The sequence below is a fragment of the Triplophysa rosa genome, linkage group LG19, assembly GCF_024868665.1.
Source record: "Triplophysa rosa linkage group LG19, Trosa_1v2, whole genome shotgun sequence".
Classification (NCBI taxonomy): domain Eukaryota; kingdom Metazoa; phylum Chordata; class Actinopteri; order Cypriniformes; family Nemacheilidae; genus Triplophysa; species Triplophysa rosa.
Window position 1 is genome coordinate 13,914,021 of NC_079908.1, and position 15,442 is coordinate 13,929,462.

At 38.2% G+C, this 15,442-nt stretch overlaps 2 protein-coding genes across 4 annotated transcripts; both read left to right on the forward strand.

Annotated features, from left to right (window-relative positions):
- Positions 1–3,186: 3,186 nt before the first annotated feature.
- On the forward strand, positions 3,187–9,331 carry slc26a1 (solute carrier family 26 member 1). Of its 2 annotated transcripts, none has more exons than XM_057361112.1 (3): positions 3,187–3,307; positions 6,492–7,136; positions 7,205–9,331. In XM_057361112.1, exons 2-3 carry the CDS (start codon positions 6,519–6,521, stop codon positions 8,720–8,722), a joined length of 2,136 nt encoding a protein of 711 aa, XP_057217095.1. In that variant the 5' UTR covers positions 3,187–3,307; positions 6,492–6,518; the 3' UTR covers positions 8,723–9,331. The 2 variants fall into 2 exon arrangements, with proteins under 2 accessions (XP_057217095.1, XP_057217096.1); XM_057361113.1 differs by lacking the exon at positions 3,187–3,307 and adding an exon at positions 3,665–4,696.
- A 502-nt stretch (positions 9,332–9,833) lies between these two features.
- Positions 9,834–15,384, forward strand: zgc:86764 (uncharacterized protein LOC797431 homolog). 2 transcript variants are annotated; one of them, XM_057361168.1, is made up of 14 exons: positions 9,834–9,939; positions 10,434–10,566; positions 10,653–10,775; positions 10,902–11,135; positions 11,222–11,392; positions 11,494–11,643; positions 11,748–11,898; positions 12,242–12,375; positions 12,484–12,579; positions 12,683–12,829; positions 13,863–13,964; positions 14,048–14,164; positions 14,694–14,792; positions 14,986–15,384. In XM_057361168.1, exons 1-14 carry the CDS (start codon positions 9,923–9,925, stop codon positions 15,049–15,051), a joined length of 1,740 nt encoding a protein of 579 aa, XP_057217151.1. In that variant the 5' UTR covers positions 9,834–9,922; the 3' UTR covers positions 15,052–15,384. The 2 variants fall into 2 exon arrangements, with proteins under 2 accessions (XP_057217151.1, XP_057217149.1); XM_057361166.1 differs by having other exon boundaries at positions 12,239–12,375; positions 14,986–15,381.
- The last annotated feature ends 58 nt before the right edge of the window (positions 15,385–15,442 follow it).

Genomic DNA, 15,442 nt, shown 5'->3' on the forward strand with positions numbered 1-15,442 from the left:
TGTCTCTCACAACACACCGATGCAGCTGACGTCATCTCTCCAATCGGTTTATCTACAATAGGTTAATGCCCTCTAACTGTTCTTGTTATGACTGCCGGTAAGTAGTTTCATGCCAGCTGGTGTCTCTTGCAGACAGAACAGATTGTCTGTACTGGGTTTTGCTGGTGAAAAGGCAAAGATTATGATATAAGTGGCTTTGTAAGATCGGTCAAACCTGCCTGATTTAAATAAATAAGATGCAGAAAGGTTTAGACACAAACTGTGACCCAAATAAGCAGACAAAGCACACATATTTGTTTACAGTAAGTTACTATACAAAAAACTATGCAACTTATCACGCTAATCTCTAAGATCGCAAAACTCTTGACTTCTAGTAGTTTGTAGGATAGCAAAATCCACCAAAGGAGGTAGTAGATCTTTTTCGCACCTGGCAACTAAGATGTGGAATAGTCTTCCTGTCTGGGGCAGCGACCCTCAATCCTAGTTTAAATCTAGACGACAGAAACATCTCTTTAGCCAAGCACACATAATATGTCTTGTAATTATGCATTTCATGTTTATAGATTAAATACTTATAACTATCCTAAAATGTCATGTCATCATCTGCTCTCCATCTTGAGATGCCCATCCCAAAGTAACCAGTGATTACACCAGCTTCAGTCTGGTTTCAGTGTGCCACAGAGATGTAAGATGACCCAACACCCGTGGATAGATGATGCCAACCCATGCTATGACTTCAGAGGATGCCAGCTCTAAACTATGACCTACTTTAAATTTATTTAGAATTCTTGATTTATGTTTAGTTTAATATGAATTCAATTTAATATTTTCAGAGATAAAATGTAGAATGTCTCATATCTCAAAACACATCTTTCCACTCATGCACATGCTGCAATGATTATATACAACTCGAGATGTTATTTCTGTAATTGTGGGGTGTGCATTTTAGTGACACACCCCAGTATACTTGCTGAAAACTATCTCGGGGAACTATCTACATAAACAGCAATGGAATTTAGCTGACGTACAAAACCCATTGCAACATCAGAAATTTTCAGGACTTTGTAATTTACACTCAGCAATAAGTCATAGTTACTATAATACTATAATGCCCAGCCACTTATAAACATTAACAAGACGACACACTGTCAGCATCTCAAAGGAACATACTGACCTGTTTAAAAGAGAATTAGCTTAGGCTCGTGGTTTGTTTGCTGTAGAACAATGTAAAAAGTAAAAAAAAGGATCAAAATGAACAAAGCAGACAACCAAACACTAAATATTATTTTCATATGTGATGTTAAACATTGGCTGAGACATTGACAATAATATGCTCACGGGAAGAAATGCTTGCAATGAGTAACTTGGTTGGTTTATACTGAGCTTATTTAAACATTTCCGTGTAATGTGAGAGTTAATAAGTAAAGGATTTTTTATTTGTGGATACTGGAACAACATATTATGTTTGTTGCATTCAGGGCTGGATTGGCCATCGGGCATACCGGGCATTTTCCCGGTGGGCCGATGTATTTTTTGGGCTGAATGGACGCATGGGCCAGAGAGACGGACGGATTAGGCCCAATTCACATTTCGCGTCTTTTCCGCGCGCATATTCGTTATTTTAAATGTAGACACGCGGCAGCCACGCGGAAATAGGGGGCCACGCGGTCGCGATGCGCATGCGGTGCGACGCGCTCTTTTTTTCAGGAGCGTCGGCTCCGCATCGAGATGAAAAAATCTCAACTTTCCAGAAAGGCGCAAGCGCACCGCAGGTCATGTGACAAGAACCAACCAGCCAATATAGACAAGCTCAATGAAGATGGAGACACAGATGATCACAGCATAACTAAATCTAGTAGCAGAGTTATTGCAAGGTATTTTCAGTGCATATAATCCATATATCCTTTGTTTATACCTCCTCGTCTCAACGGCTATCGTGGCCCATGGTTGCTTAGCGACGACAGACGCCAGGAGAGCGCAAAGTCCAGGCGCTTTGGAAAAAAAGGAGAACGCAGTGCAGCTCATGTTTTCCGGAAGGTTTTAGACGCGAAATGTGAATCGAGCTTAAGAAGCGTGAATCGAGCACGTATGCATGGAACGCGAATGCAATTGCGAATCGGACATGTATGCAGGAAAGGCAATGACAGCAGCACAACCTAGCACAACCCAACCAAACCCCCCCGTCGACAAAAATGGTGGAGGGCCGAAGCTGGTAAAAAACATCAGGGCCAAATTAACGTCCCAGTCCAGCCCTGGTTGCATTGAATTCAGAACATTGGTCAAATGTACATAATTTAATCCAAGATTAATTCTAGAAAAAGTAGAACTCATCTGTTAAAAAATATATTGTTGTAAATATTATATTATATTTATTATAATAATATTATATTAAATAGAAAAATATACTATTTAATATTTTATAATAAATTATAAATGGGTACAAAATAAACTGCACGTGTCCTATTACTGACTTAGCAAAAATTTAAAAAGCGAACAATGAAGATAAATCGCTCTGCTATTTTATTTTATAAATGTAAATAATATAAAATATTATTAACAGTTTGTTTTCTACATTTTTGCCGTCAAATCATAGGACACATGGTACCATTCATTTATTTATACCATATAATGTTTGATTCTTTTTTTTCTCATTTTAGATAAATAGTAAGGTCATCATCAAAACCATGAAATAACACAAATGTAGGCTAACATTTGGGAATATGTTGTGACCAAAGTAAATTAAAAATAAATCAAACTAAATATTTTTTTGTTTTCTAACTTAAAATAATTAATTATTTAAATTATTTAAATAACTAATAATTTAAATAATTAATATGTTGGCACAATGATATTTTATAGCATACATCATAAGATTAAAACAAATTTATGATCATGTAGGTCGCTTTGGATAAATGTAGATAATCAAGAGAAACAGTTCAGTCAAGTGACCCAAAGTGTAGCAGGGAGCAAGTCTTCACATTCCTCCACTGTGGTTGATATTCACTTGTCTTCTGCTGCATTCGTCTATTCTAAATGCACATTCAGAAATTCTGAACTCTGACAGTGGGTGGCACTGTTTCCATGGTGATCAGCTCAGCCTCCCATAGGCCCTCCTCCCTCTCTCTCGCTCTCTTCCTCTTTATCTTTCTCTGTCTATGATTGGTTACCGAGGGTTAAGCAACCAAGCAACATCTACACCCACAATCCTTTGCCCCTTTCAGCCAAGCTAACCAGCTCACCGGGAAATTCAGCAGTGAAGGCATGGCAAATGTATACTCCATTCTGCTCATCTGCTCCTATGCTAATGGTGAGTCTGTTTCAGTCACAATATATTCTTCCTCAGTACCATAATGGGGAAGGTCTTACAGTATGCTTACATGCAACATTTACATATTAGTACAATAGCACTAGAACATAGGAAAGCAAGACGGCTACTGTCACTGGCACATTTATTTGTTTTAGGATATAAAATGTATGTTTTACAGTTGCATTTTAAGATGTGTTAAAAACCCACCTGACCATTTACTATAACACCAATTCTGCTCTATTGTACTAAACTTTGCATTGTGTATAGTAAATACTGTTGACTCTGTTGACATATTTGACATGCTGTTCTTCATTTGAATAAAAGCACACGCTTAATGAATAAATTCAAATGTAACCACGCATTATCTAAACTGAAATTCCTGTACTCTTGGCAGAATGCACATATTTACATGGGAAATAACATAGTCAAGAATCATATATAAAGGTTTGTCTCTTTCATTGATTTACATGACACAATTCATAACTGACACATTTCCTAAAGAGTGGTCAGAGATCTCTAACTATACAGCACGCCAGACATGACAAAGAACATATTACTGCAATAAATTAAGCAGAAAGAGCAACATTATTCCAAAATACAGAGGCGTTATTGTACCAGATGAGAATAGAGACTCACAGTTCTTAGACTGTTCATAGAAACTGACTGACTGTCTGAACCGACCTTTGTAACGCATCATATCTTTGACATACGGTAACAGCAGTACGTTAATAAAAAATAAACAAACAGTGAACATATGGAGCAACTATGCAGTATCAACTTCCACAAGCATAAGCTATGTGTAAAATTCAAAACTAGAATTCCCCTATTCTGACTGAACTCAATGGGATAATGTTCCACACCAAACCCTTAAAATCAGACACTCATCACAAGATCACAAGAGATCTATATTTAAAAACAGAACATTTATGACAAAAGCCTGAATTCTTTGACTGAGTCATGCTGAAATGTGCATGTCCATCAGATTGTATACACCATTTCACAGAAGATTACAGATGATTTTGATTTTGTTATTTTCATGATTTTCTTAGAACGCTCTTGTGTCTGGGCAGAAATGTTTTCCGTTGTTAGATAAGAACCAGTAAAAGATTGACTTTTTGTGCCGTTATTACCACAATGCCTGTTGCTCAATGCAGTAGTATGTTTAACCCAGAAGAGACACAAAACTGACACCTTCTCTTTCCTCAGCCAATGAGAACACTGGGGGGTGGGATTTAGGAGAGGAGGGACTGCCACGAGGTTTTTGTATAGTACGACATATACTTGTATCACTGTTTTTTGGTTTTGCTGGTGGCAGGTGTGGTAGAAAGAGGCTACTGTATAAATATAAGCAATTTTAAACAGCTTGTGAAAGAAAGACCATTTATTCAGGTGAGTGATGGACATTCTTTTTCTGCTTACCTTGAACGCTCAATCTGCAGAGAAAAACAATCTGCAAACAAAAACAAAAAATATGTATGAGATGTCATGGAAAATTGTGGAAGACATTTATGATGCACAATAAGAAAGGCAGTTAGGGGTTAAATAGCATGTGCTGAGTTTGCTTTGGCTTCGGTTTGATTCCAGATTCTCTCATTGTCAAGAAGTAAAGGCACATGACAATATGATTAAATGGGACTGACTCAGAAAGAGATGTTTACTTTTCCCTGCTGAGTGATTTTGTCCTGGTAACAGATTAGCTCATTTACATTTTTCTTGGGAACTAAATTACTTTTGTCCCTTACCTATGATAAAGCACTGATGCTACAGCTGTGCCACTTTCTAACTGTGATTTTGAAAGAAATTGTTGCTGATTTTTTTAACTTGTTATACTGACATGTTATCTTATGAGACTTTAAATGGTTAACTAAGTAATTAAAATGACTTCAGTGGGTTAATAAATGTCTTCTGAAGCACAATATTGCACTTGTGAGAAAAAATGATTAATATTTTGAGTTTGTGTGATTTTCAATTTAGCTAAATAAGCTAAAATTATTTATCGTTTTCGCACACACACACCTCTCTCACAAATCCATTTTGTTTTTAAAAATGTTTTAAAAGACATTTATTATGGCATGCGGATGGGTAAACTTTAAATGGTGAGGGATTTTACCACAAAATACTTGTAGTTATTTTGTGGTAAATATATTTATTTATATTTTTTACATTTTAGAATAATAGTAAACTCATTAAATCTATGAGCAGCACAATTGTAACTGTGGGAATTATGTTATATAGCCATGTTATATTTAAGCATCTTCAAAGTTGCCACCATTTGAGTAGAATTTGCAAAACCGTTCTCTTATTTTCACATCTTCAAGTTCGCAGCTTCTTGACTTACAAGTTTTTAAAGAGTATTAAAAGGAGTTTGTTTTCTAATGAGAGAAATTGACATGTTGGCACCTTTATATTTTATGTCCACAAAAGTAATTTCAAAAAATTATTTCAAAAAAGTATCCACCTTAAGATGAAAAGATTTTTTATCTTTTTAAGTTTTTATCGGTACTGTTTATAAAATGTAGTGAATAAAGTGTATAACAGTATCGACTGATCAATCTATGCGTTTTCACTCCATCAATCATGCAGAGATAAGAGAAATGTGTGTGAATAACTTTGGCTCTTTTCGGCTGTTTTTGCCAAGTGGTTGATGTCCTTAGGACAACATCACGTTGACCCTGGGACAACATTTAAATCAACCAATGAGATTTCAAAAATAAATGTACAGTTTATTTTAAGTTTAATCTTCCAACCAGGATTAGGTGCTTCTAGACCATTGTTTTTCACTTATCATTTTAGGGGTAAATTATGGTTGGGGTTTGGTGTGGGTTTAGGTTTTATTTATAAAAATGTTGTCCTTAGGTTGACAAAATATGTTGCCCTGAGGACATCAACCACTTGGCAAAATCAGGTCGAGCGAATAACTTCTATTCTGATTTCTTGTAAAAAGCACTTTAAGCATATCTAACTCTGTGATGAGTGCATCACCTTTGATAATTGTGTTAACTTGTCACACTGATTATTGACTAGAGGAAGCAACATTGTCTTACATTCACACTTGCTTTAAGAGCTGTGATTAATCAATTACTCCCATTTAACAGTCATCATGCCTGACCTCTTTAAGACATCACTTCCTGATCAAAGATTTCTTTATCATCTTTCATCAGCTCTAACCTTTTCCCTATTTCAGGAGCTGTCCTAAAAGCCCCAGCAGCACATGGGCCCGTCATCAGCGGAAGCCATGGAGGACCTGATGTCTACAACTGTTGCCCCCTTGAAGCGTAAAGTACGACGGACGAAGAAACCTACAGAGATTATTAAAACCAAGCTTCAGCGAAACCTCTCCTGCTCAGCATCCAAAGTGAAGAACAGTCTAACAGGTCTCTTCCCTGTTGTGCAATGGCTTCCCAAATACAAGGTAAAGGATTACATATGGGGGGATATGATGTCTGGACTGATAGTTGGCATCATATTGATCCCACAAGCCATAGCGTATTGCCTGTTGGCCGGCTTGGATCCAATCTACGGCTTGTATACGTCCTTTTTTTCAAACATCATATACTTTTTCATGGGGACATCGAGACATGTTTCTGTGGGTATCTTCAGCCTCATGAGTCTGATGGTTGGACAAGTTGTGGATCGAGAGGTCTACCTAGCAGGCTTTGATATAAACGAAGACATTAAGCAAAATGCATTTGATGGGTTAAATGGAACGGGGGAAATCAACACCACAGTAGTCAACTTGAAGATCATGGCATTGAATATGGAATGTGGAAAGGAATGTTATGCCATCAGAGTCGCTGCAGCTGTAACCTTCCTTGCTGGAGTCTATCAGGTACATATTTAAAATTCATAAATCATCAAAACATTAAAATTGCATAAAAATATTGTGTTTTTCTTCAGGTCCTGATGGCTGTGCTTAGACTGGGCTTTGTTTCAGTTTATCTCTCCGCTCCTATGCTTGACGGCTTCGCCACCGGTGCGTCATGCACTATCCTCACTGTCCAGGCTAAGTACTTGCTTGGCCTCAAGATCCCTCGCCACCAAGGCTACGGAACGGTTGTGATCACCTGGATCAACATCTTCAAAAACATTCACAACACGAACTTTTGTGATTTGATAACAAGTGCCATTTGTATCTTAGTATTAGTTGCAGGAAAGGAGTTCCAGGATCGATACAAAGACCGTTTGAAGATCCCGCTGCCTACTGAACTGGTAGTTGTGGGACTTGCAACTATAGTGTCCCACTTTGCAGATCTAAACGGGCAATACAGCTCCAGTATCTCAGGTGCCATTCCAACTGGTTTCATCCCACCGAAGGTGCCTAGCTTTGAACTGATGCCCAGGGTAGCATGGGATGCCATTCCGCTAGCGGTCATCAGTTTTGCATTTACAGTTTCCCTGTCTGAGATGTTCGCCAAAAAGAACGGTTACACAGTTAGGCCCAACCAAGAGATGATAGCGATCGGGTTCTGCAACATCATTCCGTCTTTTTTCCACTCTTTTACTACAAGTGCAGCTCTTGCTAAGACAATGGTGAAAGACTCAACAGGTTGCCAGACCCAGATCTCAAGTCTTGTGAGTGCCTTAGTGGTTCTTCTGGTTCTTCTCTTTTTTGCACCATTTTTCTACGCCCTGCAGAAATGTGTACTGGCCTGCATCATCATCGTCAGCTTGCGGGGTGCCCTGCATAAATTTCGAGACGTCCCGAAGCAATGGCGAGCGAGCAAGATCGAAGCAATCGTGTGGATGGTGACCATGAGCTCGTCCGCTCTTATTAGCGTGGAGCTTGGATTGCTGATCGGGGTGGTCTTTTCTATGATTTGTGTAGTGGTTCAGACTCAAAATCCTAAAGTTGCATTGCTGGGACAAATTGAACAAACCAATGACTATGAAGATATGGGGGAGTATGAGAATCTTTCACCTGTTCCAAAAGTGAAGATCTTTCGTTTTCAGGCACCGCTGTTTTATGCTAACAAAGACAAATTTCTGAAGTCATTATATAAAGCAGTTGATCTTGATCCGTTCAGTGAAATGACCCGTAGACGAAAACTAGAGAAAAAAGCTAGAGAAAAGGCAGCCAAGAAGGCTGATGGAGTGGACCAAACAAATGGAGACATTAGTATAAATTTGATTTCAAAAGAGTTGGATTTCCATACTATCGTCTTGGACTGCTCCTCCATTTCATTCATAGACACAACAGGAGTGAGCACCCTTAAAATGGCATTAAAGGACTATAATAATATTGATGTGAATGTAATTCTGGCTTGTTGCAACACATCAGTAATAGATTCTTTAGCGAAAGATTCGTTTTTTGGGGCTGGTGGTCAAGACATGGAAAGACTGTCATTCCATACCGTCCACAGTGCTGTTGGTTTTGTCACTGGTACGGCACAACCAGTTAATGACTCACCTGTGTAATGTGTCCACAAAATTTTCTCCCTATTTTCTGTAAAAACATTAAAAAAAGTTACATTCCTGGAAAATGCCCACATGTTAAACAGGTTTATGAAATCATTGTTAAATAACCCTTTAAAAACCCTTTTGAGACCAAACTGAAGTGTACTTTTTCTGCTTTTGAACACACTCAGGGTTGTTTTTATAGATACTATGTAGTATTTCCAAATACTAAATGCATTATGAAGGCATTATGAAGCCTTTTGTGTAAACTTTTGTGTATTGTTTTTTTAAATATTTTACAAAAAAAGAAAAAATGACATGACAAAGTAATATCTGTAATCACAAGCATCATTATTTTCAACTGTTTGAAAAGTTTACATGATGTGACAGACTGTGAAATATCCTTTGTTATTCTGATGCACAACTTTCTATTAATTATTTTAAAAAAAACATCAGTGGCATTCTGTTATTGTATTTTATCACCATGGAAAATGAAAATCTAAATATTTACAAAAATGGCAACAAATATTACAATCTACAACACCCAAGAAATAAGCTGTGATTTTTTTTGTTATACGTTGTTTTAAATATCATGTCTGTTTTATGGTCTTGAGAAAATAAAATACGAATTCCTCCAAAAGATTCCATTTATTGTTTATTATTGAGCGTGTTATCGATCGTACTTGTTATCGTTTCATACACGTGCAACATATTACACTGCTTAGAAACTTATAAGGAGTAAATATACTATAATATACAGTAAGGAAAGCAGTAAGCTTACGGTTCTTTTGTTGAGGATACTCCACAGCGCCCATTATATTTTATAGTTTGGTGAGGAGAAATAAATCAAGCTTCTCTTTTGCAGCATACAAATCCGATGTTAGTCACTGAGGGTTACTACATTCTGCTCATTTAGCAACAAATGATATAACACTATTATTCTAAAAGACATAATAGCATTTAATTGAGAAAAAAACAACTATTGGTCACAAATCAACAAAGTTTTGCTGCGTAGACATACATAATTCCTCGCCAGAACGCGTGGTGACGCTGTAGGCGTAAAGCTACATTTTTACGCTGCAACACGCGAAAAAGAGGAGAAGACGTCAGCGGAGATTCAAATTTTACCGCTCGTCGGAAGAGCGAGGGGAGTGTCATTCAATTTATACTTAAGATATTATTGAGTTTTTCGACGGATTGGCGTGTTAATATAGTACAGAGATGTCTTGCCGGCGAAGGTAAGCGTAAGAAGTAATTATAGAGCATGTGTGCTTAATGTACTGGCGAAACAACATAACATATTTTGATTGTGTCTTCGATAGTGCGCTGCCTACCTAGACAACATTACGGTGTTTCATATGTGCGTTTAAACGTTTGTTTCAGAATTCGCGTTTTAGCCTCTGAATTTGCAACACCTTTGAATCTCATAAGTTATGAAACATTTTCTAAAACGTTTAACCGCAAGCAAAACAAATGCACTATATATTGAACGTTTTAATACGGTGAAATTTATTCAAGCTCAAATCGTTTTAAACATCCTTTTTACCTCGAAATTGTCAAAGTCTTGTCTTTCTATTTATTTTGTTTATACGCCATATGTACAAGAAATCATACCAAAAATGTTGATTGACATGATTTGGATGATAAATTGCTGTAAACAGACAGCCTGTAAGATGTCATACGGTTTCTCAGCATCTGGTGAATCTCATATGTCTTGTGTTTGTCTGATCAGTGAGGCTCTGGCATCCTCTCTTGTTACTGAGATCAATCTTGCAATGGCCAAGCTTGTGGACATATGGGACAGCATTGGCATCATGGAAGATCAGAGGGTGGAGCGAATGCAAACTGTGAAAAAGCATATAGATGTAAGTTGCCTTTGTTTAGATCGCACACTACCATCTTCTTCATCAGGCTTAAAAAAATAAGTCTGCAATGACCTATTCTCTCCCAGGGTCTGTTGCATTCTATGATCATGGAAGAAGAGGCTTTAAGGCATCGCATCAAAACTGATATCTTTACATCTCAGAAACAGCTAGATACATTGTGTTTAGAGCTGGCTTTGGAACCATACAAAGTAGGTGTTGCAAAGAACTGTCACACGTAAACCCCTCACTTCTTGACTGTCTTAATTCTGTAAAATGTATTTACCAACAACGGAAGAGCCATTTCCTTAGATATGTTATACTGCGATCTTTCATAGCTGGAGGAAGGCCTTACAGTTCTGCAGTTGGAAAAGAATCTGCGCTGTCATGTCGAGTCTCTTCAGAAAGAGAAGGATGACCGCATGAGAGAGCTGAATGATCTGAGTAAGCGGGACGAGAAGTTGTGCGTTACTCTGTGTGCCACACCCTACTACATCCCAACAGGAAGTGTGCCCTCTCGCAGCCAGCTCCAGGAACTCCAGGAGCACGTCGAGAAACTCAACAAGGAGAAGGTAAGTGTCACCTCGAACCACTGATCACTCACGAGTGTTTTTCCTGGATGCTTGTCATATGTGACCTTGGCTGTCTTTGTTTGTAGGAGGGCAGGGTGAAGGTGTTCTCTGGCCTCAGAGAGGACATCAAGTGTCTGATGGATGAGATGGGGCATGAACCTGAGAGCAGCCTGGAAAAAGATTCTATCTGTCCCGATGCTGATATCTTCCTGCTCACGCATGACAACATCAAAGCCCTCAAGCTGCTGCTTAGCCAGGTGTTACACTTTAAATGCTTATCTATTTAATAGCAAAAGCATATTTGTTCAAAAATTGTGCCTTATGCACCCAGTATTTAATAAATATTTATTCCCCGCAGCTTGAAATGAAAAAGGAATCCTTGATTTCAGCAAAAGACAAACTCAAGGAGCGAGCTACGAGCCTGTGGAATCGCCTGAGTTGTCCAGAGCCGGAAGGCGAGGCATTCCGAGAGGCTGCGATGAGCACTCTCTCCGATGATATCAGACGGGTGAGAGAGCCATTTACGGCTAACCCACAGGATATCCCATCAGAGGATCGGAACCCTCACAGATCTTAATGTTCTTTCTTAATGGAGTGTATTTCCTTTTGCAGTGGCGTGGAATAGTGGAGCATCTTGAGGAAATGCAGATGGCTCAGCTGGAGGTGGTGATCGATAAGGTCCGACAGGAGCTTGTGGTTCTGTGGGACAAATGCATGTTTGGCCCAGAACAGAGAGAGCCGTTCGACATTCACTTTTGTGATGGTACGTTGCATTTACTTTTAGAACGATTAACATTTATTATAATGTACATGTTCAACAATTCAGTTCATTTAAAGGAAAATCTGTACATAATATGTATGCATTAGGCAGACACTTATCCAAAGCGGCTTTCATGTATTCAAAGAAATACATTATGCCCTCTAGTGGTTGAAATATGCATGTGACATTACAAATGACATCCCAATCCGTCCTGACAACTCAAAAATATAAATCATTATTATATGATTATCATAATGAATTGGTGTAACATAATATTTGGAGGAAAATCCTCAGTGTTTTATTGTTAAACGTTAACTGCATTGTGTAATGATCTATATAACAGCAGAAACCACAGAGGAGCTGCTGGCTGTTCACGATGAAGAGCTGCTGAGAATGAAGGCTGTCTATGAGACAGCACAGCCAATACTGGAGGACCTGGAGAAATGGAAGAGGAACTGGGCTTTTTTTCAAGAATTTGAGGTTCTTCTCACAGGCATCTCTGACCCAAAAGATTACACTTAAACATGCGTGATGTATATTTTAGCATTTAGCAAACACATGTGTAATTGTCTTTGTTTGTGTTGCTAGAGGAAGGCTGCAGATCCAGCTCGATTTAGCAACAGAGGAGGATCTTTGCTTAGAGAGAGTAAAGACAGAGCCAAAGTGCAGAAGCTGCTTCCAAAGGTCTTTGAGTTCACCCAAAACTTAAATGCTGCAATTATTTACTCATCCACAATTAATTTATCGGATTGTCTAGTATTAATCGTGCCTATGTGTACACGTACAGCTGGAGGAGGAGTTGAGAGGACAAGTAGAAGACTGGGAAAACAATAAGAGCACACCCTTCCTAGTGTATGGGCAAAGAGTCATGGATTTCATCTCTGGCCAATGGGAAGAGCACCGCCAACAGAAAGACAAGGAGAAGAACGAACGGGTGAATTTGACTTCATAGATGTTTGTTTTCGGCAAAGGGGTTTTGTTTTTAAATAAAGTGACTTACAGTACATTTGAGGTGTAGGGATGGGTACCGAGAACCGGTACTTTTTTGGACCGGTACATAATTGGGTCCATACCAGAGTATCGATAAGCTTCATGACAAACGATACTGTTATCGATACTTGCGTTGTTTTATCTCTGTGTATTCGGGTGTTAAACGGCGAATTAGAGGCTGCTGCCGGTCATTTTCCCTCCCTGAATGATGTCCGAATGGCTGAAGTTTGCTCGACGTATGTGTGATATCTAGGGCCATATGATTTCCGCGATGTATTTGTAATCTGCGTGTTTATGAGTGAAAGAGTGGCATGGTTGCGCTTGTTGAGCGTTAAGCTTCCGCGTTTCACAACGAGGAAGCTTCCGTCAAACAACCCTTTGCGGAAACCCGTCAAAATAAAAGTCCTGTATTTGAGAACAAGTTAACATTGTTTTTAATAATTCGGCCACGGAGTATATTTACTTACTTTAGTAAATTGAAGTAAATGTGCTAGTAAAATTATAAAAAAATAGTACATATAATTAAAAAAATATTACTTTATTATACTAATAGTACTTAAATTTATGTAGACCTAAAACCAGAAAGGAAAAAAGAAATACGGTCTACCAGCCAAATAACCACAGTGATGTAAAGTAAATGTTGAATTACATTATGATGTGCCCCTATGCACATGCTAAGTGCCGTAAGTGGTATGCTAAGGAACACACGTTTTGTTATGTGGCATTTTCTGTTTGCTCATAAGTATTTGTAAACTGCCGTTCTAAAGCTCAGCTGTAATAAAGAAACTTAAAATGTTTAACATCTTGATTTTTGCATCAAATTATAGAGCGTAGTATCGATAACAGTATTGATAAGTACCGGTATCGATAAGCAGTATCAATGTCGGTATCGATAAAATCTTAACAATACCCATCCCTGTTGAGGTGTACATCCTTGCATTAAACTGGAGTTAACAGTGATGATTGACCTCTTGCAGATGACAAAGAAAGCAGAAACCTCGCAGTTCAAAACTCCAACGAAAAGACCTCTAGGAATGATGTGCGCCGCCTCCACTCCCACCCCCAAAAAAGTTAAAAAGGTACTGAGGACATTGTATTTAAAACAAGCTATGAACAAATCCAAAAACCCTTTTTAATTGTATATTTACCTGTCATCTGTCAGACACCCAGTCAGCTGGCCCCTCGCTCAGCCACAGCCAGCGCTGGCAGTAGTACCAGCAGCACCAGCAGTTCATCCACATTTCTGTGTGTGCCAGGGAGGCCTCCACTCTCTACCAAGGTAAAAACCCTGACCCGGAACAACCACAATTTGTTTTGGTTGGAGCTGTCAGGACTAAAACAGATCAATACACGTGTTTTGTAAGAAGTTCCTTTACCTACCACTAGATGACACTGTTGCATAGGATGAAAAATCTTAGAAGAGGTTTGTAATAGAGATGGTCTCATGCCCTGAACTTTATTGGTGTAATGTAGTGGTTTATTGATGACAAATGCATTATAAAGTTGCTGAAATCACACGCCTAAAAAAACTGACCAAACCTCTGATCTACAATAAACATGAACAAAATTGAAATTTATCTGCAAGTTGCTTTATGATAATCAGTTTTCGGTTTGCTTTAAGCCAATACTGGGATTGAATCCGAATCATGCTTTATTTGATATTTGATCAATCTGTGGCTCTACACCCAGATTGAACGTGACATTGGCGAATCATCAGTGGTCTTAAATTGGTAGTATTGATTTTTGGTCTTTTCATTTTTATAAATCAGCTGGTTAATGTCTTCTAAACCTTTCTTTTCTTCCAACAGAGGAACAAGACTGCTGAGAGCAGCGCTGGGCCACGTACACCCCTGCAGGAGTTCAACAGCGACAAGAAGCCTGTGCCAATGAGCTACACCGACTTTACCGTAAGCCCAGTCACTTAGCACTGAATACATATTAACTCAAATGGAGCATCAGTGCTTAAACGGATGTTCATTTGTGACCGCTAATTCACATGAAAGACAAGATTATAAACATTTTAAAACATTCTTATTGATGCACTCTGTTGTTTATTCTTAATAAGTTAAACACTGTTACTTTCTCTTTCTTCAATTATAGAGCGAGCTCTCCAGGAAGGCCAGCTTTGATGCTTTTCTCAATTCTACTGTCAGAGACATGCTCTGATCTGACAACTGTTTGGCTTTTATGTATTTATTTCACTTTTTTAACGAAGCTTAGGTCAAAAATAATCATGTCAGGGTTCACACTGCAGCATATGTGTTAACCTTCTCTCAGGTGTTTCTCTTTTCTACGTATTAGCACTGAGCAGTGCAATTATTTTTCAAATGCATGTTTCCTCAAGGTCTTTGCTAGATGTTTTGTTTATTTTAGATTGGTTTGTCATTTACTTGTGTATCTGCATTATGTATATATTATAAAAGGTCCATTCTTTGCATTTCTTTGTACATACAGCACTTTTAATAAAAAGCTTCTTTATACATTTCCAATTATTTTTTTACACATTTCTTAATAAAGCTGGATACATTTTTACACCTTGATCTTTTCCATCATTTTC